At 36.0% G+C, this 27,181-nt stretch overlaps 1 protein-coding gene across 4 annotated transcripts in view; it reads left to right on the forward strand.

Annotated features, from left to right (window-relative positions):
• Positions 1-27,181, forward strand: part of BCKDHB (branched chain keto acid dehydrogenase E1 subunit beta) — a 289,393-nt gene that overhangs the window by 147,743 nt on the left and 114,469 nt on the right. For 3 of the 4 annotated variants that reach the window (XM_082633565.1, XM_082633567.1, XM_082633566.1), the window contains exon 9: positions 20,722-20,808. The exons of the other annotated variant lie outside the window; for it this stretch is intronic. In XM_082633565.1, coding sequence (XP_082489691.1) covers positions 20,722-20,808 — 87 coding nt within the window. The remainder of the gene's footprint in view (positions 1-20,721; positions 20,809-27,181) is intronic. 4 annotated transcript variants of the gene reach the window in all.

Here is a 27,181-nt window from a genome sequence, read left to right on the forward strand (position 1 = left end):
GCTGTGTACCCTGCATTGGCAGGCAGATTCTTAACCACTGTACCACCAGGGAGGTCCCAAAGCAATGTCGTTCTGCCATTATCTCCCTTGTTTTGAGTGTACCTCAGGGACTAAGACTCAGGATGTGACATTAAGTTAATATTATTGTTATACATTTTATTGCTTTTTAAAATATGTTGTTTGAAATTTCCTTTAGGGTTTATAAGAGCTATTGGCATAAGGAGTTCATATATATATATATATATATATATATATATATATATTTTGTGGTACGTGGGCCTCTCACTGTTGTGGGCCTCTCACTGTTGTGGCCTCTCCCGTTGCGGAGCACAGGCTCTGGACGCACAGGCTCAGCGGCCATGGCTCATGGGCCCAGCTGCTCCGTGGCATGTGGGATCTTCCCGGACCGGGGCATGAACCTGTGTCCCTTGCATCGGCAGGCGGACTCTCAACCACTGCGCCACCAGGGAAGCCCTTATATTTTTATTTTGTGCACATTTATGTTTTGTAAGAGTAATTTAAATTTATAAATTAGTTTTGAAAAGTTTTCTTCTAGAGGGGTGTTTTATCAGAACATTATTCAAGTTGAGAAATGTTGGACCAGGGCCTCTGTGAGTGCAGCTTGCACAGTATTGGCTTGGAGGATGGGCCCTGGGGAAGCAAACTCTCCTCTCTCTGGTAGACCGTTGCAGGCATTATGCTAAGTGAAATAAGCCAGTCACAAAAGGACAGTATTGTGTGATTGCACTTAGATGAGATTCCTAGGATAGAGACAATTGTGAATTGGGTTCTGCAGTTATACCCTCTGCATTCAGTGAGGGCTTGGAACCTACTAGAGCCCAAAGGTCACCTTAGAAATCACTTAATTCAGGCGCAGTGGTTGAGAGTCCGCCTGCAGATGCAGGGGACACGGGTTCGTGCCCCGGTCCAGGAGGATCCCACATGCTGTGGAGCGGCTGGGCCCGTGAGCCATGGCCGCTGAGCCTGCGCGTCTGGAGCCTGTGCTCCGCAACGGGAGAGGCCACAACAGTGAGAGGCCCGCGTACCGCAAAAAAAAAAAAGAAATCACTTAATTCAAATGAGGTTCAAATTTGATTTGGCGTAATAATTTTTATTTGAGTCTCAACGTTTGTATTGCTAAGTCCATCCTTCCTTTTAAGACCAATTTCCCAATCTTTAAGTTTATAATAGGATAATTTGGTGGTGATGATGATCATAATGATGATAATAATGTCAACAGCTACCATATAGTGAGTGTCTTCTGCATGCCAGGCATGTCATGTATGGAATTATTGGTTTCACAGCACTCTTGGAAGTAGGCAGTACCATCCCCATTTTACAGATGAAAACTGAGGCTCATAGAAGTGAACCTACTTACCTTAAGCCACACAGTTAGTAAATAGAGAAGCTAGATTTTATTTGTAAATCCAGTCTTTCTGCCCCCATCCCTCCCTGCCGATGTACATTTCACTGTTTTTATTGTCTATATTTCAAAACTAAATGTACGTTTTTTAAAAGTTGGGGATGTATGCTAGGGACTGCTATTTGAGAATGGCACCTCTCTTTAGAGTTCTTTGTTTAAAAATGATGATTTCAGGGACTTCTCTGGTGGCCCAGTGGTTAAGAATCCGCCTGCCAATGCAGGGGATGCGGGTTCAAGCCCTGGTCTGGGAAGATCCCATATGCCACAGAGCAACGAAGCCCGTGCGCCACAGCTACTGAGCCTGCGTTCTAGAGCCTGCGAGCCACAACTACTGAGCCTGCATGCCACAACTACTGAAACCCGTGCACCACAACTACTGAAACCTGCACACCTAGAGCAACAAGAGAAGCCACTTCAATGAGAGACCCGTGCACCGCAAGGAAGAGTGGCCCCAGCTCGCTGCAACTAGAGAAAGCCTGCATGCAGCAACAAAGACCCAAAGCAGCCAAAAATAAAATAAATTAATTAAAAATAAAAATGATGAATTCAGACTAGATGCCAGCTCCCTTTTCTTGTTTTCTGGTTGCCTTGTTATCTTGTGGTTTGAAAAAGTAGTGCTGAAACAGTTCAGTATCGAAGGTAGTACAGACATGTTTATTAATATTACCAATCTCACCACTTAATTTGATTCAGAGAAACGGCCTTTGACATTTTTTTCAGATTGGATACTGGCTCTTAATCAATGCAGCTTATTGAGAATTTGCAGATTTATGTCTCGAATGTCTTTTCCCAGCCCCACTGCCTTGCTCAATGAGCAGGGATAACTCACTGCTGCAGGCCAGCTTCAATATTACGGTTTCAGTGTCAGTCATTCACAGCCAGCTATGTTCTGATTTCAGAATTATGGTTGTCTGTCCTGGTGTAAGGTGATCCACTCCAGCATCATGAAACTGTAGGATCAGGGAGCAGAACGTTACACTAATATGCCATCTTCATGGAGTTTTCCTGGTTCCACTGGGGCTGAGGTTTAAAATATGTGAACTTCAAATCGTGTAGATAAAAAAATGTGAAAAAAGGTGTGCATATGTAAATACAAACACACATATTTTATATGTCATACATTTTTTTTCTACAGCAGATGTGAGAAATGATTATTTTTCTTTAAGACAGATTTAGAAGTGATTTAAGTTCTTTAGGACTGTGGATAGTCACAAGAATAAGAAAACGCTCGTATGTTTCCCTTAATTTATTGGAAGTAATCATAACGTGAATCACTGTCAGAACGGAAGGAGCAGTGTATCACAGATTCAGAAACATCAGTTTAGCTACTTAAGAAATGAATTTATGATTAGTAAAGGCCAAGATCCAATCTGAGCATTGAGTCTAGTTAAGATGTGCCAGGTAGGGGGTTGGTAACCTCCGGGAGAATAGTGGGCGGCAGTGATGCTGAAGTGATAAAAACCTGTGATCCTGAGCCCACATCATGACCCTCTGAGGAGAACCCATAATCTTATCCTCATCATTTTGATCTTTGGATTTTCCAGTCCTTTTTCTGTGTGGGTCTTGAATAAATCTGATTATTTTCATGGTGGCCCCTTCATTCTCTTCCATTGCTTTAAAATGTTGGCCATGGCGTCTGTGCTTCCTCTTACTACCTGTTCCTTGTGGCTGAGACACCCACACCAGCTCCGGTCTTCATCTCATTGCTGTTAACCTGGCCCAGCTCCCAATACTGATGGCCAAGTTTAGCAATTTACGTTTTAAAAGACCTGTTCAGGTGGTGGTGGTGGGTATGTGTGTGGGTGGGGGTAATACAAAAGAATTCTATAGATTCCCTTTTCTGTAAGAAAATTTTCTAGAAAATTATATTTTGATAGAATTATTAAAACTTAATAAAAATGCATCTAATCTGTTGTAGACATTCTTGGTGCAGTATTTCTCCTAAAAGGACTAAAATTAGTCCTTTAAGGACTAAAATTAGTGAGCAAACTGACTTTATTCTTTCACTAGCATGTGCACACACTGGAGGTCCCCTGATAAGGCCTTGAAGGATGGTATAAATGCTTCAGGTGCAAGGTTACCAAGTGCATTGTGGGGAAGAGCTTCAGAGCTGTAGGTACTTTTTTCCTGCAGATTGAAAATTTCAGATGCTGTAATTGTCCACTTACGATGTCATTTTGGAACATACAGGAGGACTCCTGAAAGCTTAAACTTACACATTATCTTGGAGAGCTTATTGTTTTTCTGGGTTTTAGAAACACGTGATGAAGAAAGGGCTCAAATGACCTTCTTTTGAAACACTGGTTCTGCTCTGCTAAACGTCACGTTCAGCGAAATGGATGTTTACATGGGTCAATATCCGCAAAATGTTTGGGAAGGCCAGAATGGAAGGCTGCCTAATTCAGTGTATAATTTTGTGGGTAAAGATAACATGGCAGAGAGTACATCCTGGCGTTTGAAAAGAAGGGTCGTTTCGCCAGAAAGATGTTTCCTTTAAGTATAGGTTGCAAACACTTGGGGCAGAATCTGGCCTGGAGATATATTTTGCTTGGCTTTCACGTGTTGGAAAAAAAAAGAAAAAAAAGAGCTTGACCACCTAAGCCAGAGATGGTGTTCTCTGGTTGTCCACACTACCCCCTACTTGTTACTGACTCCGATATTCACCTCGCTTCCCGGGGTCCTGAGACGCTGGTTCTGTGTCACTTGCTAAAGGAAAGCTCTTTGTAGTCAGCCTCTGACTTCTGTGCCTTACCCTTTAAGTTGCTGTCAGACTGGGAAGAGGATCCTCCCTTCCACCTCCTGTTCCTTGCTCCTCTTGGCTCCAGTTCAGGCAAAAGGAGACTCTTCGGGGAACTGGGGAATGGAGGGAGGAGGGGAGGAAGGCCTGTCCTGGTTTCTCCAGCTGTGCTCCTCATGTGTTCGAGGGGATGCGGGGAGCCCAGGGAAGGTTCCTCACTGCTGTGCTGAGGCCAGGAAAGGAGACATAGACAACCCCTGTTACCTTGCCATCCTGTCTGCTTACCTCTTGCCACTGTATTTTTTTTTTTTTTGACACTTTCAGGAGGCCAGTTTATCCATACTCATTCATTCCACACGTAGTTTTGAATTCCACTGAGTGGGGGGGCACTATATCGGGCTAGCAGAGGGCAGATACCCAGGTACCCAGATCTACCACCCCTGCAGGCTTTAGTTTTACTAGTGTGGTTTTAGTTCCCATGTGAGACATTCAGGTCCCATCTGTAGCCTTACGATCTCAGAATTTTTATTCCTGTGTCTTGGAGGTTAGATCTGGTATTCTCTCTCTTTTTAATTGGAACATAGGTGATTTACAATGTTGTGTTAGTTTCAGGCATACAGAAGAATGAATCGGTTATACATATACATGTATCCACTTTTTTTTAGGTCTTGTGTTCTCTTGAACGCACAATAGTTAATATGTTTTTCTGGATCTCAAGTAGATCATTTTCAGAGGCATGCTTTTCCTTTGAGTGATCAGGATAATTTCCAACGTTTTTTTTAAATTTTTCCAATAGGCTCTATGGTTTACTCTATGTTTTGCTTCCTTTATTCATCTTTGAATAGGGTGATATTCATTTTGTCCAGACTCCTTTGCCAATAAGCAGAATGTGGGGCTTCACTCCGATGATTCTGTTCTCTGTCCCTGGGAGATTCCCTTTCTCAAATTTCCAGGCCGAAGGGCAGGCCGTGGCAGCTCCCAGCCTGGTCTTTCAGGACCGGAGCTCTGCTTACGGGGAAGAGCTTCTCCTACGCTGTCAGCCCTCTATCTGCTTCCCTGCCGCTCCGAACTAGGGGCCATCAACTCAGGGGCCTGAAGAAGTTAGGCCGATGAAACAAAATTATTGAAGCCCCTGGTTTTAGACAGTATGCAACATATAATAGTTGTGGAAGGCATTTAAATGGAATATTTCTAAAGTGCTTTGCCCTTTTAAACAGAATTAACTTTTTTGATCCAGTACATACAAACAATACACAAGATTATCTTTTATTTTATTTTAGTTTAGTTTGTATTTACTTAATATTTTAAAATTTAATTTTATTTCATATTTTGGTTTTCTTTTTTACTCACAGCTTCACTGAAGGATAATTGGCATACAAGGAATGGCATGTGTTAAGGTGTGCAGTCTGATAAGTTTTGACAGGTAGACATCTGTGAAACCATCACCACAATCAAGACAGTGAGCATATCCATCACTCTTCCCTTTCACCCCCCAATCTCCAGGCAACCTGTTTGTGCCACTATAGATGAGTTTGCATTTTCTAGAATTTTATATAAATGAAATCATGCACCAGGTACTCTCTTTTTTTTTTTCTGGCTTTTTAAACTCAATATAACTATTTAGATATTCATTTTATTTTATGTATCAACATACACTTCATTCCTCTTTATTGCTGAGTAGCAGTCCATTATATGGATAGACTGTAAGTTGCTAACTCATTCACCTGTTGATGGACATTTGAGTTGTTTCCAGTTTTATTTTTTAATTTTTTTTATTTTTATTTTTTTTGCGGTATGTGGGCCTCTCATTGTTGTGGTCTCTCCCGTTGCGAAGCACAGGCTCCGGACGCGCAGGCTCAGCAGCCATGGCTCACGGGCTCAGCCGCTCCGCGGCATGTGGGATCTTCCCGGACTGGGGCACGAACCCGTGTCCCCTGCATCGGCAGGCGGACTCTCAACCACTGCACCACCAGGGAAGCCCTGTTTCCAGCTTTTTTTAGGTTTATTTAAAATTTTTATTTATTTATGTATGTATCTATCTATTTGTTTATTTTTTATCAAAGTACAATTGACCTACAACACTATGTTAGTTCCAGGTATACAACATGGTGATTTGATATTTCTGTACTTTTCAAAATAATCACCATAACTCTAGTTACCATCTGTCACCATACAAAGTTATTACAATATTGTTGACTATATTCCCCATGGTGTACATTTCAAATCCTCATGACTCATTTATTTTGTAACTGGAAGTTTGCACATCTTAATCTCCCTCACCTATTTCACTCACCTGCCCCCACCCCCTCCTCTCTGGCAGCCACTTGTTTATTCTCTGTATCTATGAGTCTGATTCTGTGTTGTTATGTTTGTTCATTTGTTTTGCTTTATAGATTCCACATATAAGTGAAATCGTGCTCTTTCTCTGTCTGACTTTTTCACTTAGCATAATATCTCTAGGTCCACCCATGTTGTCACAGATGGCAAGATTTTGTTCTTTTCTTATGGCAGCATAATATTTCATTTTATCTATCTATCTATCTAATCATGTCTTCTTTATCCATTCATCTATTGATGGACACTTGGGTTGCTTCTATATCTTGGCTATTGTAAATAATGCTGCAACAGATGTAGGAAGGCATATACATTTTTGACTTAATGTTTTTGTTTTCTTTGGAAAAATGCCCAGAAGTGGAATTACTGGGTCATATGATATTGACATTTTTAATTTTTTGAGGAACCTCCATATTGTTTTCCATAGTGGCTGTACAGATTTATATTCCCACCAACACTGCAAGAGAATTACCTTTCCTCCACACCCTTGCCAACACTTATTTCTTGTCTTTTTGACATAACAGTCATTCTGACAGGTGTGAAGTGATATCATTGTGATTTTGATTTGGATTTCTCTGATGATTAGTGATGTTAAGCCTCTTTTCATGTGCCTGTTGGTCATCTGTATGTCTTGTTTGGAAAAATGTCTATTCAAGTTCCATTCTTAAATTGGGTTGTTTGTTTGTTTTTATTTTGAATTGTATATGTTTTCTTTGTCTATTTTAAATATCAACTCCTTATCAGATATATTGTTTGCCAATTTCTTCTTCTATTCAGTAGGCTACATTTTTGTTCTGTTGATAGTTTCCTTTGCTGTGCAAAAGCTTTTTAGTTTGAGGTAGTACCATTTTGTTGATTTTTGCTTTTGTTTCTCTTGCCTGAGAAGACATATCCAAAAAAGTATTGCTAGGACCAATGTCAAAGAGCATACTACCTATATTTTCTTCTAGGAGTTTTATGTATTTAAGTCTTTAATCCATTTTGAGTTTATTTTTGTATATGGCATGAGAGAGTAGTCCAGTTTCTTTTACATGTAGCTGTCCAGTTTTCCCAGCACCACTTACTGAAGAGACTGTCTTTTCTCCATTGAATATTCTTGCCTCCTTTTTCATAGATTAATTGACTATATAAGTGCGGGTTATTTCTGGGCTCTCTATTCTGTTTCATTTTTCTGTGTGTCTGTTTTTGTGCCAGTACCATGCCGTTTTGATTAGTGGAGTTTTGTGGTATAATTTGAAATCAGGGATTGTGATATTTCTGGCTTTGTTCTTTTTTCTCAAGATTGTTTTGTCTATTCAGGGTCATTTGTGTTTCTATACAAATTTAAAATTATTTGTTTCAGGTCTGTGAAAAATGCTATTGGTATTTTGATAGGGATTGCATTGACTCTGTAGATTGCCCTGGGTAGTATGGTCATTTTAACAATATTACTTCTTCCAGTCTATGAGCATGGTATATCTTTCCCTTTGTTTGTGCTGTCTTCAGTTTCCTTCATCAGTTCTTATAGTTTTCTGAGTACAGTTCTTTCACCTCCTTGGTTAGATTTATTCCTAGATATTTTACTCTTTTTGATGCAATTGTAAATCAGATTGTTTTCTTAGTTTCTCTTTCTGGTAGTTTATTATTAGTGTATAAAAACACAACAGATTTCTATATTTTAATTTTGTATCCTACAATTTTACTGAATTCATTTATTAGTTCTAATAGGTTTTTTTTTTTTTTGGTTCTAATAGTCTTTTGGTGGCATCTTTGGGATTTTCCATATACAGTGCCACATCATCTGCAAATTGCAACAGTTTTACTACTTTCTTTGCAGATTGGATTTCTTTTATTTCTTTTTCTTGTCTACTGGCTGTACACATGATCATTTTAAACCAGATGCCCCATATTTTACATCTTTTGTATTCTTTTTTGAAGATAAATCTAGAACTGACATTGCTTATTCTAGGAATCTGAATAATCATTAGCTTTTGATAAATGTATTCCCAAAATGTCCCTCAAAAGATTTATGCCAGGCAATGTAAGAAAGATTTTACTATAGCCTTGCCAGAATTAAAATTTAAATTATTTTGTGACTTTAATGGATGATGTGCCATTTTATTCTTATTTTTAAACTTATTTTAAAAAATTATTAGAACACTGGAACATTTTCATTGGTTAGTAATGATTTTCTCTTTTATAATAATCTTTGTTGTCTTTGGTTCATTTTTACTTTTATTTTTACTTATGTAACCATTTTGTGAATATAGTCTTAGTGCATAGTTTTATGAATTTTAGCACATGTATTGATTCCTGTAATCACCAATATTTTTATGTTACAGAACAGTTCCATCACTTCAAAAAATGTTCTTGGGCTATCAATTTGTAGCCACATCTACTACTAATCTGTGGAAACCATCAGCCTGTTCATGGTCACTGTAACTTTGAGTTCCTGAGAATGTCATATAAAAGGAATCATACATTATGTAATATTTTGAGACTAGTTTGCCTTTGAGATTCAGTCAAGTTATTGTGTAACTCAATAGTTCTTTTTTATTGTAGAGTAGTATTTAATTATATGGGTATACTACAGTTTTTTTTAATTGAAGTATAGTTGATTTACAGTATTAGTTTCAGGTGTACAACATAGTGTTTCAATATTTTTCTTTTTTCTTTTTATCCTTTATTTGCTATTTTTTATATATAATTTTTAAAGGTTGCAGTCCATATACAGTTATTACAAAATATTAGCTATATTCCCCATGTTGTGCAATACATCCTTGTAGCCTTTCTTACAACCAATAGTTTGTACCTCCCATTCCCCTATCCCTATATTGCCCCCCTCCTGCTTGCTAACCACTAATTTGCTCTCTATATATGCAAGTCTTCTTCTTTTTTGTTATATTCACCAGTTTTAGATTCCATATATAAGTGATATCATACAGTGTTTGTCTTTGTCTGACTTATTTCACTTAACATAATGCTCTCCAAGTTCATCCATGTTGCTGCAAACGACAAAATTTTGTTCTTTTTTATGGCTGAGTAGTATTCCATAGTATGTATATGTATGTGTATGTATGTGTGTGTGTGTGTGTGTATGTATGTATAAAACAGCTTTTTAAAATCCATTTATCTGTTCATGGACACTTAGGTTGCTTCCATACCTTGGCAATTGTAAATAATGCTGCTATGAACATTGGGGTGCATGTATCTTTTCAAATTAGTGTTTTTTGGATATATATCCAAGAGTGAAGTTGCAGGGTCATATGATAGTTCTATTTTTAGCTTTTTGAGAAACCTGAGTACTGTTTTCCACAGTGACTGTACCACTTTACATTCCCACATCCTCGTCAGCATTTGTTATTTGTGTTCTTTTTGATGATAGTCATTCTGACAGGTGTGGGTGATATCTCATTGTGGTTTTGATTTACATTTCCCTGGTGATTAGCGATGTTGGAGGATATAGCAAAATGACCAACTTATGATAAAGTAAGTCAACAAGCATAAAACCTTCTTGGATTACTCTTCAAAAAAATGCTCTTATCATTTACAGCCTAAGTTATTATAGGTATGTCTCACTATCTGTGGTATAATGGCCATGATCATCTTACTCTGTTTTATGAGTTCTTGTCAATAAAAAAGTTGCAGAATAGAAAATTGTAAATCAAACAGGAGTGGATTATTAATATTTTTGTAGTTTACAAGTAAAGAAACTTCCAAAGTTTTTTCCCTGAAAAAAAATAAAGCTTAAGTCTAAGTGTAAATTAATTTTTAAATATTGAATTATATTTCTGGGTAATTATTATTATTGCATCTTAACTTCTCATGAAAATTCCATTAGTAATGAAGTTTGATACTATAATTCTTGACCCAGAGATTTCTACGCCTCTCTGCCCCTCACCTATTCTATCAAGTAATCAATGAATGTTTTGTAGACAAATATTATTTCGGCTAAAGGAATTCTTTTCCTGAATCCACCTGTCATATAAACAATTTCTCCCCATCATCTTGGTTTTAATGGAAGTATAACCTTTATGTACTTTATTTCTGTCTGCACCATCTTAGTTATATATACTGAAAAATATATGTATAACTTTTGCTGAAATGTCCTATGAGTTTTACTCTACCACTTTTTTGAGTCATAAAAAAGAACCAAAAGATTTTAAGCTTTGGTTATTATGAACTACATGTATTATGAACTACACATGATTTTTGTTTTGTAATGGACTAAAAATCCATTAACTCCAACAGATTTGGACCAGGTTTTAGAAAATAAAAGCATTTATCCATGGTGATGCAGAAGTGTAGCAGTGTTTATGCTTTTGATCATTCCTTAGAGAAGTGTTGCCTTGGTAGACAACCAGCTGGCTTCAGAGAAAATTGTACCCCAGATACATGCTTAAAACAGCAGTTTAAAATGTAACTGGCTGACAATCTTGGTTTTGGTTGGGGTCACTTTTTTATTCACGGTATGCTGGGAACACAGGGGATGATGTCAGTTTCTACCCTTAAGACTCTTATGATGGCCAAACATAGTATTTCCCTCTGTCGTCAACACTTGAGAAAAATTTGCCAAATGGAGACTTATGAATAGAATGGGAAAGAGTATTAGTAATTGTTTGTTTTAAGATATAAAAATTCATTTTTTCAATGTTCTTTTTAAAAAGACCTTAGACGTTGAAATTTAAAATTAAAAAAAATGTTTTTACCAAATATAACTTGATTTTTAATTCCTGTATTCTGCCTTAACAATCTTTAAATTAATTTCTTTCTTTCTTGAGTATGCCTTGCCCTAGGACATTGTGGCAACCCATATTACAGTCCTTTAGGGACCTGGTTAACTCATCTGTGTTTCCGCAGTATTGGCACATGTGAGTGGCTCAGTAAATCGTTTTTGACATGAACCAGTGACCTTTGGAACTTATACAAGATTAAAAGCTAATTGGGAAATTGCATGTAATATTCAAATAAGATGATGATGGTGATTGTCTGGTTTGTACCAGTGTTTCAAATTGTCTTAGTTGGCATTAGTCTATCTTCTAGTTATTGGCAGAGTATGGAGCAAAGAGATGACTCCAAGGTTCTATAGTATGTAAGTAGATTCAGTTGTTCCTTTGGACGGTGGATTACTGGTGCTGTTACTGATTACAAGTTATCTTTGTGATTCCAATTAGCTGATTTACCATTGAAGATTTTTCGATAGAGGAGTGCTGTCTTGCATAATCAGTTGGGCAAAGGATCTATGTGACATAAGTCATCTTAGGAAAAAATGTCATTATGTCTGTTTTAAAATGGAGGATGGTGAGGAAACCTGATGTAATGCTTTTTCAGAAAAGAAGACATAGTGAACAGTTGAGTTTGATATATTTTTTCATAGGATATATCATATTCTGAGAAGATTTTATTTCCGGTCCCCAGAGGGACCAATTTAAGGAATTTGATGCATTAAGCACTTTGAAAACACTATCTGTATCAACAATAAAAATCAAACAGCCTGATTAAAAAATTAAAAAGGAAAAGATTTTAAAAACTAGTGATAAACACCACTAATCATTAGGGAAATGTAAATCAAAACCACAGTAAGATAACACCTCATACCCATTAGGATGGCTACTATCAAAAAAAAAAAAAAAGTGTTGATGAAGATGTAGAGAAATTGGAACCCCTGTGCATTGGTTGTGGGAATGTAAAATGGTACAACTGCTATGAAAACTAGTATGGCCATTCCTTAAAAAATTAAACATAGTATTACAGTGTGATCAGCAATTCCACTTCTGGGTGTATATATATATATATATATATATATATATATATACACCTAAAATAAATGAAAGCAGTGACTCCAACAGATATTTGTGCACCCATGTTCATAGGAGCATTATTTACGATAGCAAAAAGACAGAAATAATCCAAGTGCCCGAGAGCCTGAATAGATAAACAAAGTGTGGTTTATAAATACAGTGGGATAGTATTCAGCTTTAAGGAGGGAAATTTTAACACATGTTATAACATGGACGACCGTTGCAGGCATTATGCTAAGTGAAATAAGCCAGTCACAAAAGGAGAGTATTGTGTGATTGCACTTAGATGAGGTTCCTAGGATAGAGACAAATTCATGGAGACAGAAGTAGAATAGTGATTGCCAGGCCCTGGGGGAGGGGAAGAATGGGGAGTTATTGTTGGATGGGTCCAGAGTTTCAGTTGGGGAAGATGAAAAAGTGCTGGCGTTGTATGGTGGTGATGGTCGTACTACCATGTCAATGTGCTTAATGCCACAGAACTGTAGTTAAAAATGATTAAAATGGTGAAACAACTAAAATTCTGTATATGGCATTTTCATTCAGCCCATAATCATAACCTAGGTGCTAAACTAGGTACATGAGTTGTCTGTGAATTATCAGCCTCTTCCCACAACATGCAATATATATATATATATAGTATCATGGTAACAAAAGAATATTACTTGAATGAAGGTAAGCTGCCTAAATTAATAAATAATAAATGTAGTGAAATGGCCCTGCCAAGGGTCTTTACTACTAGGTCAGGTTCTAGATTTGCCAAGTAGTGTGTATAGCAATTGTACTACCACTTTTTTCATTTATTATAAAAATATAAGCATATTTATAGTAAGGTTAAATTACGTGGTACTTCTGAATGTTTCCTGCTGTTGCCAACTTCAGAGAAGAAGCCTGGAAGAGCTCAGGATGGTTCTAAGAATAGAAGCTGTAGGAGATACAACACCCTGATTGTCTGTCAAAAGTACAGCTTGGCTTTTTAATTGTCCTTGTCAACAATTTTATAAAATTCTACAGCATGGAAATCAATAATATTAATCTCCAAATGACATGTTATAATTTCTCCTTTTCATAAAAAGAAATGGATAAAAGTTGAGTGGAGACAAGTCTATGGAAATACTTTAAGTCCTGCTGAGAACTGATAGGGCAGTGATAAAAAAGAAGATCAGAAAACAACTTGGGAAATGGCTACCTCAATCTTTGAGAATTTGCTTTGGCACACAAAAAAATCATGTTGATTCCTGTAGGTGGTTATGCTTTGCATGATGTTTAAGCTAATGCGGAAAATGAAAAAAAACTTTTAAGACATATTTATTTACATATTTTCCCATGTTTCACTACATATCTAATAAACATCTACCAGTACAATACCTTTATTACCATGGTAACATGAACTCTTGTCAAAAGGAAAGGAAATTTATGTTCAGTACCAAGGAAAGGAAATGTTCTGTGTGTTTATTACAGTCATGCATTTACAAAAGATCTACATAAAAACAGAAACATGTTTAGTACTGCTAACTTCTTATTCCAAAATCAATCTAGAGTAGGAAAAATAGATGAAAAGAGCTGGCCCAGGGTGGTCCTCTATTAGAACAAAATGATGATTAGAGCTTAGTTTTTAGGACTCCCTTTTTATAGCATGTTTGGCCCCTCCTAACAGCTTCAAGGCATCAGAAAATTGGAAGCTGGTTAGTGATTCATTTAAATCACTGTGTCTATATGCTTTTTACAGAAATCTATATTAAGAACATTTATTAAGCATCCACATTTATAACCCTATATTAGGTATTATGGTTAGGAATAGAATACTCGATACTTGCTGAATTTTGTGCTCTTGAATGATTCAGAGTTTGCTGGAGGAAACAGTATAGAGATAGAGATCCACACCCTCCATAAAAAAGAATACTCCCCCAAACAAAGAAACGAAAAGATGCTTAGGTACTTTTCCAAACTTTTAATTTTAATAATGTATGCATTTGTCCCCAAGTAATAAAATGAGCATAATTTGCTCAATTTAATGCATATTTGTGGTATGCTATGTTCTGTGGTAGACACAGATATGAATAACAGAGTCCCCATCTTTGAATATGTAGTTTTGAGTGTGGTTGAAAGGGCTAATGGGACAGATGTACTCAGGGCTCTTCTACAAGGTAAATTGCTAGTGTTCCTAAGAGGTATAGCAGTGAGTGCTGCCTTGACCTGGTGCCTGATTCTTGCCTTTGAACCCTGGTTTTAGGACTCATAGAATATCCTTGCCTTGTCAGCCACCTCAGATTCTATTAGGAATTGATTGCTAGGAGGTGTATAATATGATAAGAAAATGAAGGAAGAGGGTAACATGGGGTTTAAAATAGGAGAAAACCCACCTAGCTGGGGAGACGAGGGAGGGAGGAGTTGTGTAAGATGGGTCTTGAGAGGGTTAAGGTTAGGGTTAGGGTTAACCTCCAGAATTTGGGGAAGGAAGTCAGAGGCAGGTAAGCTTGGGTCACAGTCGTGGAGTAGGGAGTAGCCTGACATGACAGGAGCCTGCAGGGACTGTGAAGAGACAAACTGGGAAGGTAAGGTTGATTGACAGAAGCTCGTTTGTCTGACATGTTTTGAAATAGCTTTCAGAAAGATGTCTGCTTCTAGTTTTTGCAAAAGCGGTTTTTCCTAGGCTCGTCAGCTCTGATTATACCAATAATTCAGGCAAGAGAGAACCAGGGAGGATGTCTGAAATTTTCCCAGACACTTCATGCCTTTGTTAGAGTGATGCTCGTTCTTCTTCTGTTGACTTTATTCAGTTCTCTTTATGTTCTGCTTGCTCCCTTACCTACTTTTTCCACATGGGTGAGAAAGCTCTGAGGATTTACTTTTTCTCCATTTACACCAATTTCCTACGATACCAAACTCTTTGTAACCCCATCACTAAGAGCCTTGCCAAAATGGACTTTCCCGAACCATCTCTGGGGTTCATGACTTCTTTCTCTTTTAGCGTTGGTATTTCTCCAGAGGAATATCAGCCAGTGGTCTGATCGAGTGTGATGCTCATGCTGACTAATCATAGTTGCTAGGCATATTCTAACACATTGTTAGCTTGTGATTAATTGTGAAGTTTTTCTAGCTAACGTGTCAAATGCATTTGGCTACTAAACAAGAGAACATTTCAGAAACTTAATTTATCTGCAAAAATATTTGAGGCTAATTAAAATCATGTCCTTAATGCTTCTACATTATATAATTGTTATGAACATGCTCTTGATTGATGAAACAAAGGTGTACGACTTTACTATTACTTCCGCTCATATGTATTTATAAGAAGATTTGATTTCAAAAGGAATTGGTAAAGGCCAGCTTTGATGTTTCTTTTGCTTTTCATTAGCTTTTATTCAGATAGAAAATATTAAAAGGGCTGTAAATTGCCTACCCAAAGTGTTGCCTTTCCTACTTTATCTTATCAACTATCAGAATAAGCCGCTGAACTTGATGTTGGTCAGGTTGAATTACTTTGTAGGAAGAAAATCTTGCCATAGGTTTTGAGTAAGAGGTTAAAACTACACTTCTGCTTTTTGAATGTGTGTTGCACTTTCAGGCATATGCCAGCTTAATGGTCTGCCTTTCTGTATCATTTTCTCCTGGAATGACAGCTTAACAGTTTTCCTGGTTGGATTGTGTTAAAATCTTTAGAGGCTACATTCACTAAAACATGTGTCCCATGTTTGGGCAGCCAAAATCTGTGCAATCATTTTAATGGAGTTTAACTTAGCAACTCCGCTATTACCGCAGCTATCTTATTGCTAAAGCTCCATTAAAATGTCCTTAATTTGGAGTCTGTTATTTCATATTTACATTGTTCTGGGATGTGCTGAAGTACGCTTTTGCACTATCTTAAAAATGGATTTTGCACAGTGTTTTGTAATAACATCTAAGGGAAAAGAATCTGAAAAAGAATATATATATATACACACACACACACACACACACACACACACACACACACACATACATACATATATATAACTGAACCACTCTGCTGTACACCTGAAACTAACACAACATTGTAAATCAACTATACTTCAATTAAAAAAAGGACTTTGCTAAGAAAGCAGTAGCTTCAGGACATTAAAGAAGGGCGTGTTTAATATAGTTAAATAATTTTAATAGATTTTTAACTAGTTAACTTTTCTTGAGTGGCATGGTCTGAGCATTGGGCTAGGTATCCCTCATAGATAACTTGATGTTATGGCCATTAGTAATGATGTCTGGGCAGAAGATGGACAATGGGGAAAAGTCATGAAGTGGCCAGACCAGGAGTAAGGTGTCTTAAAGTTTCCATCAGAACAGGGGTGTCGCAGTCTGTTGGTTGTTGGCAATGTCATTATGTGTTCAGCATTAAGATTTTGTTGGCTCCTCTTGAATCAGGTGTTGCTGATGCCCTTGGGGAGGGGATGACAGAAAGAGTGAGAATCTCTGGGAGAAATCCAGGGCAGACCAGTGCTCACCAACTTAACTGCTGTAGGCTGTTTCACTCCTTGCCTTTCAGAATTGTTTTTTAAGTTTTCTTGACAAATTTCTCAAGGCCTTGTAGGGAACAAAGCTGTTTTGTTTCATGGTAGGGGACACAGAGATGGGTCCTCATCTTGAACTGGTTCAGCTTTCCCTGGTGCCATTAGCTGCTCTAACTCACTGCTACTCCCTCTGGGTAAGTCCAGAATCCTGGAGCAGATCTTAGTGGCAAGAAGTTGAAAAGGCAGATACTGGAAAATCCAGCCTTATGTGATCTTTCCTGGCTATGATAGGTTTAGCTTTCATATTGAAAAGTTGTTTAAACTCTTAAACATTTTTTTCAAGTGGTGAATTACATTTATCTCAGAAGAAAACTTGAAACTTGAAATATCACTTTTTCTCTAAAGAAAAGGAATTTTAAACGCTTATTAGCGTTTATATCTATAGTGATTTATTTTTAAAAGGTTAATGGCTATCTCCATTGAAAGGCACCATATTTTTACTCTCTAAGTAGGTCAAAATGCTAAATTTGGCTAGAAAAATTTCCCGGCAGTTGGATGTCATTGTGCCTAAACGTATGAAAATGAAATGCTTGTTAAAGTTGACAAAAGACCTAGGTTAATCAGAATGTCTAGTTGAATCACAAAGCATGGAAAGAGTAACACTCTCTTCAACTGTGTATATTTGCAATGATCTCATTATCATAATATTAACAAAGTGTGAACAATTTCCAAAATAGAAAAGAAGCTATCTTCAGAAATTTTAGTAAACTGAAATTGTGAATGATAAAAAGCACATACCAAGTTGAATTTGTCTTATACCTTACAAAATCATGGGATTCTATTATAGTCTCAGCCTTTCATGATGTATGCTAATTCTTTGAAATTGTCAGTGTTATGTCTATATTTAGGCATTTTTCAGAATTTTGCAGTAATTTTATTATATATATTTTAATACTTTTCAGGTACTAGATGATTTTAAGAAGCAGAAGTGAAATTTAGGTGCTTTCACAATTCAATGAAGTAAAGTAAAATACTCAGCTCAGAGCCTAACACACAGCAGCTCCTGTGACAATCAGTTGTTTATGATTTTGATCATTATTTCTGTCTCCTCTTGTGTTGCTGTCCCCTCTCTCTCTCACTGGTTTGCTTGCTTTGACAGTTTCTAGAGCCTCATAGCATTATTACTTCTCATCTTGTGTCTGCCCTTCAGCTCTTGGTGTTTTAGAAATTTCCGGAATTCCTTCCAGAACTGTCAGCATACGGTTCCTGATCCAAGAACTCGCATGTTTACCTAACACACTTGCAGAGCTGTTGAAGAACTTCCCCTTCTTTGATACCAATAGCTGATTTCCCATTTTGTCTGGGATCCAAAAGCTTGAAGGTCAAGAGATGAGCTGGATATGATCTCGACATACAGCTATCATACAGAGCCTGGCATGGGGGGGTGGCTGATTCCCTGTGTTTTCACTGTGCCTCTTTGCTGCTGGGGTTTGGGACCTCAGGGTTCCCTTGTACCTGAAGCTAGTCCTAAGATACCATAAAAAAATTACGTTTTTTGAGATTATGACTGCAGTGTCCCATGTATTTGTTATCTTCAGCATTAATTTAAAAGGGCTTTCCCTTTATTTTAGACTTATTGAGAATATTTTCAGTAATATAAAAATATTTTCATTTAAAGTAAAACAAAACCAAAAGTTCTTTCCCTACAATTCCTTCACTGTCAATCTTCAGGAGAAACAAGTTTTGATAGTTTGGAATGAATCCTTCCAGACTATTTACACATGTTGGCTCAATATATATAGCCATGTTTACTGGTGTCCATTTTTCACAAAAATGAGATCATATTATTCTGCAATTTGCTTATTTTACCAATTAACTTGTCATGGGCACTGTTCCATGGCCTCGGTCTTTTTCATGGCTGTATAATACTCTGCTGTATTGATGTATCTTGGTTTATTTAGCTTTTCTCCTGCTGATTTTATCCGCTTACACATCATGTTGCATGGACTCCAAGGGTTAGTAGCTTTTGTCCTGGGTACATCTGTGCTTAGTTTCCCCACTACATTCTGCAGGCTAGAGGAAGCCTAGAACATTTGCCTTGGTTGCTTATTGGGTTGTCATTGATCTTGGATTGGCCTCAGTTCAGATAAAAAGCACCAACTCTGTTGTGTGGGGTTTGAGGGGAACAGCAACATTTTTATAGCTGTTTCTCTTTTCTACCCTCTAGCTGGGTTGTACCGTCTAGCTGGGATGGATTTGGGCTATATCATTCCTAGATGCTCTTATGTTGGCAGAGTTCTGGTATTCAGAGCTATAAGAAAGTTCTGATTGTCAAATCTGTTCCTTTAATCGGCAATCCTTAAAGTCAGGACATCTTTTTAGGGAATACTTTAAGAATACATTTGTTTTTTTCATGATTGTAGAATATTTTTGTCTCTTTATATTTCTAACCAGGGGCACTGAAATTTAATTTGTGACTTTCACTTTGGCATAATTAACCACAGTCATAAATTCAAATACCAACATATTCCAAGGTTAATATTTCATTGGCGGGGATGGCATTCATTAAGGTGTTCATAAAATTTCATATTCTTAAGTCACTATTTACTTAGTAGATACGGTAACTTATTTTTGTCATGGCTACTGGCCATATCTTGGAGTTTAACATCTGCTGGCTGAAACTGCTACACACTTTTGAAATTCTAAACCCTAATTGCCTAGAATGAAGGCAATATTTTAATTTATATACAGGCATACCTTGGAAATATTGAGGGTTTGGCTCCAGACCTCCAAAATAAAGTGAATATTGCAATGAAGTGAGTCACACAAATTTTTTGGCTTCCGAGTGCATATGACAGTTATGCTTACACTATTACTGTAGTCTGTGTAATAGCATTATGTCTAAAAAAAGTACATATCTTAATTTAAAAAATACTTTATTGCTAAAAAAAATGCTAACCATCATCTTACAATGCAGGGTTCAGTTTGTAAAAACTGCAGTTATGTGCAAAGCACAGTAAAGTGAAGGGCAATAAAACCAGGTCTGCCTGTAAGTTTTCTGTTTGGAAGATTTTTATTTCATGTTCCTAAAAGAGTAATGTAGAATTTAAAGAAGGTGATACAAAATTATTAGAAATGTAGAGGAGAAATTACGACTTCTCCTTTGTAATATGGTAATTGTGTAACATATTTTAAGCAGTAACTTGCTGTTGGTTTTAATATTTTTTACCTTCCTTCACACTGGCATCCTGCTATGATATCATAGCTATACTTTTTGATTTATTATTGTACAGAGTGTGTCATGCACAGTGGGAACAACCACACCAAGCCAGTGTCGAGAATACATCCTTATTTTCTGTGACATTTTCTAGTTTAAAATGGAGTTGTGGTCGTTAACCATATTTCAATACACTTGAACGAAGAGAGTTGTAACCCTTTTACTTTCCCGGTGATTTCTTCGTGCTCGGTTTCCTTGAATGTCTAGTGGCTTGAGCTTTTCCTTTGCTACAGTTTTTACACGATATTTTTATGTTTTCCTTCTCCACACAAAAAATGTCCTAAGACTATTTATTTATATGCAAATATACTCCCAAAGGAACAAAAAGGCACTTTCATTCTTAGAGCTATATGAGGAAAAAAATGATATTCAGATACAAAAATGTGAAATACATTCAGTTTATAACACAAAAATATAATAGAAGGCATTTTTAATGACATACATAGAATTACAAATCTCATTTTTCTTTTGCACTAGGATTATCTACTGAAAACTTTTTTAACAGTGCAAAAATCAAAGAACAGTCCAGCTGAAAGGGAGTTACAACTTATTTGGCATAAAATTGAATTGCTAATTTTAAATTATTTATTGGATTTAAATAATTTATTTTTATTACTTAATCAAAACTACCATCATATACTTGAAAATATGTATTCTCTTCAACATCAGACTTTCCTTTTCTCTTTCAGTCTGTGATCAAAACAGGGCGACTGCTAGTTAGTCACGAGGCTCCCTTGACGGGCGGCTTTGCCTCTGAGATCAGCTCGACGGTTCAGGTAGAGTAACTTTTTGGCACTGATGTGAGCGTTTGTGCATTTGCATGTGTCTAATCCAAGAATAAAATTACTTATCACAATATATAAAAGCATGCACTGTTTAGAAAAGTACATTTTTCCGTCTGACTCCAATCACTGTCCTTTAGATAATGGTCTAATTACATCTTCTAGAAAAGAAATCTTAAAAGCTGAAAATTCCTTAATAGGAAGAAGGAAGTTTGAAATAATCTTAGTAAACTAATGTCAGTTATATTTGCTAGGTTAAGAGGAAAAGAAAACTCTTAAATTTGAATGGGATATTTCTCTTTTAATAAAACTTATCATGATGAATCTTATCATGAAACGTTTTATTTATAAAATTGATTTTAACAGCCTTCACCTTAGAAAAAATGAATCTGTCAAAAGTCAATAATTTAAATTCAGTAACTAATTTCACAATCAATAATTTAATTCATTAATTTGATTAATCATATACTATTGGTGACACTTTAGGAATGGTTTAAAAACATTTCTTTTAAAAAAGGGTTCAGTTAAGATGCTGCATATCAGGAAAAAATTCTACAAACCTCTTTATGGAGAATTTTTACTTAAAACTTTCATTCACATTTATATCATAGATGGGAATAAGATGACTTAAATGTTTCATTTTTCCTAACTTTTTAAATTAAAAATTAAGTAACTGTACTTTAAATGGAAAGTTTGTATGCATTTTAAATTCAGAGTATCTTTGCAGCTAGCAAACATTTTACTTCTGTTTACTGGTGGTAAGATGATTTTATTGTTAAGATACATATAAATTGAAAATTCCTTTAAGAGTATATGGTTAAAAACTTGATATAAAATTATGATATATGAGCACTAATGATTTCTACCAATAAAATATCTTTAAGTATGAACTGACAATGTTATAAACATTTTAAAATTAGATGAATCAAATTTAAACAAATATTTTAAAAACTAGATCAAAAGAATTCATAATTATGATAAAAAATTATGCTGTTATTTTTACATGTGGTATATATTTTTCACTAACAAAATTAAGAAAATACTTGAGTTTTGTAGATTTGTTGTCTTCCTTATTATAGAGACTACAATTTGAAACATATTGCTTATCATTGTGTAACATAAATACCTGGTATTTTACTGTGCATTTTATTCATTGAGTAGCGTAATGTAGTATCCCTGTAAAGAAAAAAAAGGGGGGGCTTGCAAGTATGAATCACTAACACCAAGCTGGTATTTCAAGTCAAAGGCAAACTGTAAAAAGAAACTGGGATTTTCTGATTCCTAGTTAATATGTGGTCCACTAAACCCATTTGGCTGTTGCTAATGGAACTTTATCTGACAGCTTTGTTTCATTTTGCCCACTGAATGTCATTTTATTGTTATCTCAAAACTTTCACTTGCATTTAAATGTAAAAGGAAAATAAATAGAACATAGAATTAGAAATTATAACTAAAGTCCACTTTCTCTAGATGTGCTTTTTAAATTTGAATTCCATTGATTACTATAAGCTGCATAGAATGTAACATATTTTTCGGCTTGGAAAAGAATTAGAAAGATTATCTAGCCTAGTGTCTACTGGTCTTGAATAATATGTGGATTCGTGTCAAAGGAAAATTGTCTCTCAGGCTCCAAGAATACATTTGTGAATTCCAGTTTGAGGAACATCATATTATGAGTTAAATATAGTCACAATAAAAAGCTTACACCATCAAGATCATAAACACTGTATCAAAAGCAGATCCTGAAATTATATGATAGTAATCAGTGGTTAAGGTTGTGAAAGAGATTATATAGAATATGGTCATATTTTTTATCATAATATGAAGACACCAAAACAAAGACCACACCTTATAATACTCAGACTCCCAAAATATGCCCACTGATCCTGGGTGTCTGAGGTCTGAGAAATCCTGACCCAAACCAACTGGATTCCTTTAACGGATGAGTGTTTCTCATTCAAAGTGCTTGTGATTGACCCGATTTTAAAATTAAGTGGAAGATTGGGACTAGGACAGGAGTCTTGAGTAAATGTTGAGTATGTACATATGCATTCTTTATTCAAAGTACCCCCACCCCATGAGGAAGATAGAAGTTTTGGATTCATTATAAGATGTTCTCTGTTTTCCATGTTAAAATCTTTCAACCAACTAACCACAAAATAAATTAAGGAAATAATGTAAAATTTGTAGAGAGTTCTTAGTTTGATATTTTGAGGAATTAGAATTTGGATTTATTAATATGAGGAAGAATTACAAAATGCTCACAGTTGATTTTGCTTAATTCAGATTTTACTTGTACAAATGGAAAGTGCAGAAAATGAATTTTAACAAAATATAATCAACATTGGATTTCCAAATGTTTGCCTGTGTGGCTTTTATGTATTGACCAGGAAGGAAAAAAAAGCTAGACACCTTGTTTGTGTTTTGTTTTGTTTTGTTTGGTTTGGTTTGTTTGTTTGCTTTTTTGGTAATAATGTTTGCATACAATATAGGGTAATCTGAATAATTCAATCTACTTTTCAGTAATTGTTTCATGCACATATTCCAATAAATGCAGCATACTGTATTGAGCACCTTCTTTACGGAAGGCCTCATTCCCTATTATAAGTGAAGCCTGTATCAAATTATTCAAGTGCCTGGGCTTCTTTAAACTGAAATCACTTAAGTGTGAGGTGCAGCTGCTTTCACCACTTGGAACGGTTCATGTTTCTGTATTTCTTTTTGGTTGTGTATACTTTGTAACATTGAAAAAGATAAAGCAGGGTTAAGATTTTGAAAGCAATTTTTTGGAATGGCAGGGAAATGGTACATAGAGAACTTTTCATTGTTGTCCTAAAGAAGTTTGAAATTAGGGGTGAGAATGATCTATACGTTTGAGCACTATGGATTGAAATGCTGAGTTATTCTCATTGTATCAACAAATGTAAATTTTATGTGAAAGTAAGCACATGCAAAAACAACGTGCTCCAAAACCATCGTTTTGTGGAAGGTATTTGATAGCTCTTTAAAAGTTCATGGTTAATCTTACAAAATTGCTCTTAATATTACAATATTTTAAGAGAATGATTATTAACAATAAACTACTGTTTTAATACATTAAAAACGGAGAGTGCCATTTTCTGTTTTGCTCAAATTTTAAATTATTTCCCATATTAAAAATTAAGAATCCTGAAGAGAATACAGCATTTTAGACAGTATTTCTTTAAGTTTATAATTGATATTTTTAGGTAGAAAAATTATATCATGCTCTATAAAATGAATATCAAGTAAAGGAACTTTTTTTTTCTAGCTATGGGAAGTATTGCTGGCTTTACTATTTATTTTTAGTTAGATAAAATATGAGAAGAATGAATATAAAATATGTTCATATTTTATTTATATAACTTTTCAATTTGTAGCAGATGGCTCTTCTATCATAAAAGGAGTTCAGTGTACACAAGTTTTTTCATGCCCGTTGCCTCTTTTTCATAAAGCCATTTATTTTATTATTTCAAAAAATATTTTTTGTTAGTCTCAGTTTGAAGTAAGTGAAAATCACAAAAGTGATTAGGAGACTATTTTATATTAATTAAAAATAACATTGTAAACTTATATTGATCAATAGCTTCTTCATAAAATTTATATAAATGCTTAGAAAAATCAAAATCAATCCATTGAATCTGAGAACTACTTTGCATTCCTATTGGATTAATTTGGAAGCAAACTGGGAGGTGGAACAAGCTGAGTGAGGTCTGTTATATCTGGCTGTCCTCTGGGGAAGATTTCTTGGTCAGTCATCCAAAGCTTCACTTGTCTCTTCCCATCTAATTTTACATTCCCATCTGTTCTCACTTTGGGGTGAGGGAACTTTTTCCTTCTTTCCTTTGACACATACCAAAACTTGGAGAAGAACTTGATTTGTGGAAAAGTGCAGAGACAACAGAGTTTAGCTAATTCATTGACCTCATTGTGGAGTTTGAGCAAAGATTTCGTTGTTTTGGAAAATTATATGACTTAGTTTGATGTGATGTTTATATTCCTCAGCTTTATGTAACCATAGCTTAAAAAAAAACAAAAATTTTACTGTGCAAAAAAAGAATATGTTAACCTCATCCATTTAAATATTTTGCCTAAATTAATTTATATTATATATTCTCCAATGAAATATTCAAAATAAGTGTTATTTATGAATATTAAGACCAAATAATTCCTGGCATTTTAGTAGCTTTAAACAGTGTACTTTCTTTAAGCCTTGTAGAAACCAATCTTTATTGTTAATTTCTAATACATTCCCATAATTATGAACTAAATCTTGACTCTGATAAGCTTGGGATAATAATACAAAAAATGTTTGTTGTTTTTTTTTTTCCTTTCTGGATTCAGTGCTTAATAAGAATGCCAAAAATTTTAGGGATTGGGGTTGGCTTAAAGGTTTGAATTTTTTTTTTTTAACACATGGAAGCAATAAGTCTGCAATAAAGAGTCCAATTGGAGAGTATGGTAAATTTCCATATCATTGTTCCATCCTTTCTGTGCAGTCTCTATTCTTAGGATAAGAACTCAGAAATTGTGCATACAGACATATATTTTTAAGGTAATCATATTCTAAAAGTTTGAGAGGGTTTTATAGGGTTTACGTTAATCATCGCGTAAAAGGAAACTTTCCTAATTTTCAAGTAAAGGGATTTTGCTTTTCTCACTCTTTCATGGTAGAAAGGACTATGCAGAAGGATTTTTTCTTATAAACTTATTATTACCACCAAATTTACCAGCACTCTGTTTACAAACGTCAATCTGAAGAAGAGGAATAAGGTCCTAAATGGTCTTGAGATTTTTACATTGTGGAAAATATGTTTAAATAAAATTACCATGTTGATAAAGTAAGAGTCATCAGAGGAAGCTATCAGGGCAGTAATTTGATGAATAGTTTACTGCAATTTAATAATATTATTACTATTTTTTTATTTTTATAGTTTTATTTTTTTTGCGGTACACGGGCCTCTCACTGTTGTGACCTCTCCCGTTGCGGAGCACAGGCTCCGGACGCGCAGGCTCAGCGGCCATGGCTCACGGGCCCAGCCGCTCCGCGGCATGTGGGATCTTCCTGGATCGGGGCACGAACCCATGTCCCTTGCATCGGCAGGCGGACTCTCAACCACTGCGCCACCAGGGAAGCCCTAAATTTTTTTTATTTTACTAGTGATTCAAAGCATTTGCCAACAACGAAAATAGCAATCAGGAAATGCATACTTGTATACTATCATCTATCTAGATGGAGCCAAAGCATCAGAAAAGCAGTTTAACATAGAGTATTCAGATATACGATGACCTTTTTAAAATGGAATTTTGCCCTGAAGCCTGTCAGGTGTTCAGTAAACAGCTTCCATGGCCATAAATATGAACCGAAGACTAAATCTTTCCGGGGATGCATCATGGATAGATCTGCTGTATCACTGTTTATGGTTAAGCCCATGTTTCACTCTGTTGGTCCTCCCCCTTGCCCTGACCCCACGTTGTCTCCCTCAATGTCTCTTTCTCCTTTGCTCATTAGTGTACAGGTGGCCAGGCTTCTCCCATCAGCCCTCTTCTTCCTCTCCCCATTCTTTCCTGGGCAGTCTCAACCATTTGCCTGGCTAGTCTTAAAACCTTCAAATCTGAAACCTTCAAGATTGGCTCTGCCTGTTGGGCCTTCGACTCAGAATTCCAGTTTCATGTTAATTTTGGTAAGGATAAGAAATATGTGGACTTCGCTGGGGGCACAGTGGTTAAGAATCTACCTGCCAATGCAAGGGACACAGGTTCAAGCCCTGGTTCGGGAAGATCCCACATGCCGCAGAGCAACTAAGCCCGCGCACCACAACAAAGAGTAGCCCCCACTCGCCACAACTAGAGAAAGCCCACATGCAACAATGAAGACCCAACGCAGCCATAAATAAATAAATAAATAAGTATATAAATAAAAATAATAAAACTGTATATCCTTAAAAAAAAGAAATTTGTATGATAAAATGGTTTATGTGGAAGGATTTTAACATGAAACAGGGAGAAGAGGTAGACATCAGCACCTGGATATCTGCCAGTTTCTGGAAATCAGCTTATCTCAAAATGAATTCTATTTCTCCTCAAATCTTTCTGGGCCTCTTAAATTGTCTTCTTATCTCGACCTCTAACGTCTTATCCCTTTACTATCCATTATTTTCTTACAGGACACATCAAATGTTGTCCATCATCTGTTCGAAAACCTCCAATAGATCTTCTCTGGAGTAATAAGATCTTTAGGTCAAGATCCTCAGCTGCCCAAACCGATGTTTCCAATGTTATTTTTCATATCCTTTTATGATTCTAGTATCACAGTGATCACACTGGCCTACTAGACATTTCCTGAATG

This window comes from Mesoplodon mirus (genome assembly GCF_964341445.2).
Source record: "Mesoplodon mirus genome assembly, chromosome: 10".
NCBI lineage: Eukaryota > Metazoa > Chordata > Mammalia > Artiodactyla > Ziphiidae > Mesoplodon > Mesoplodon mirus.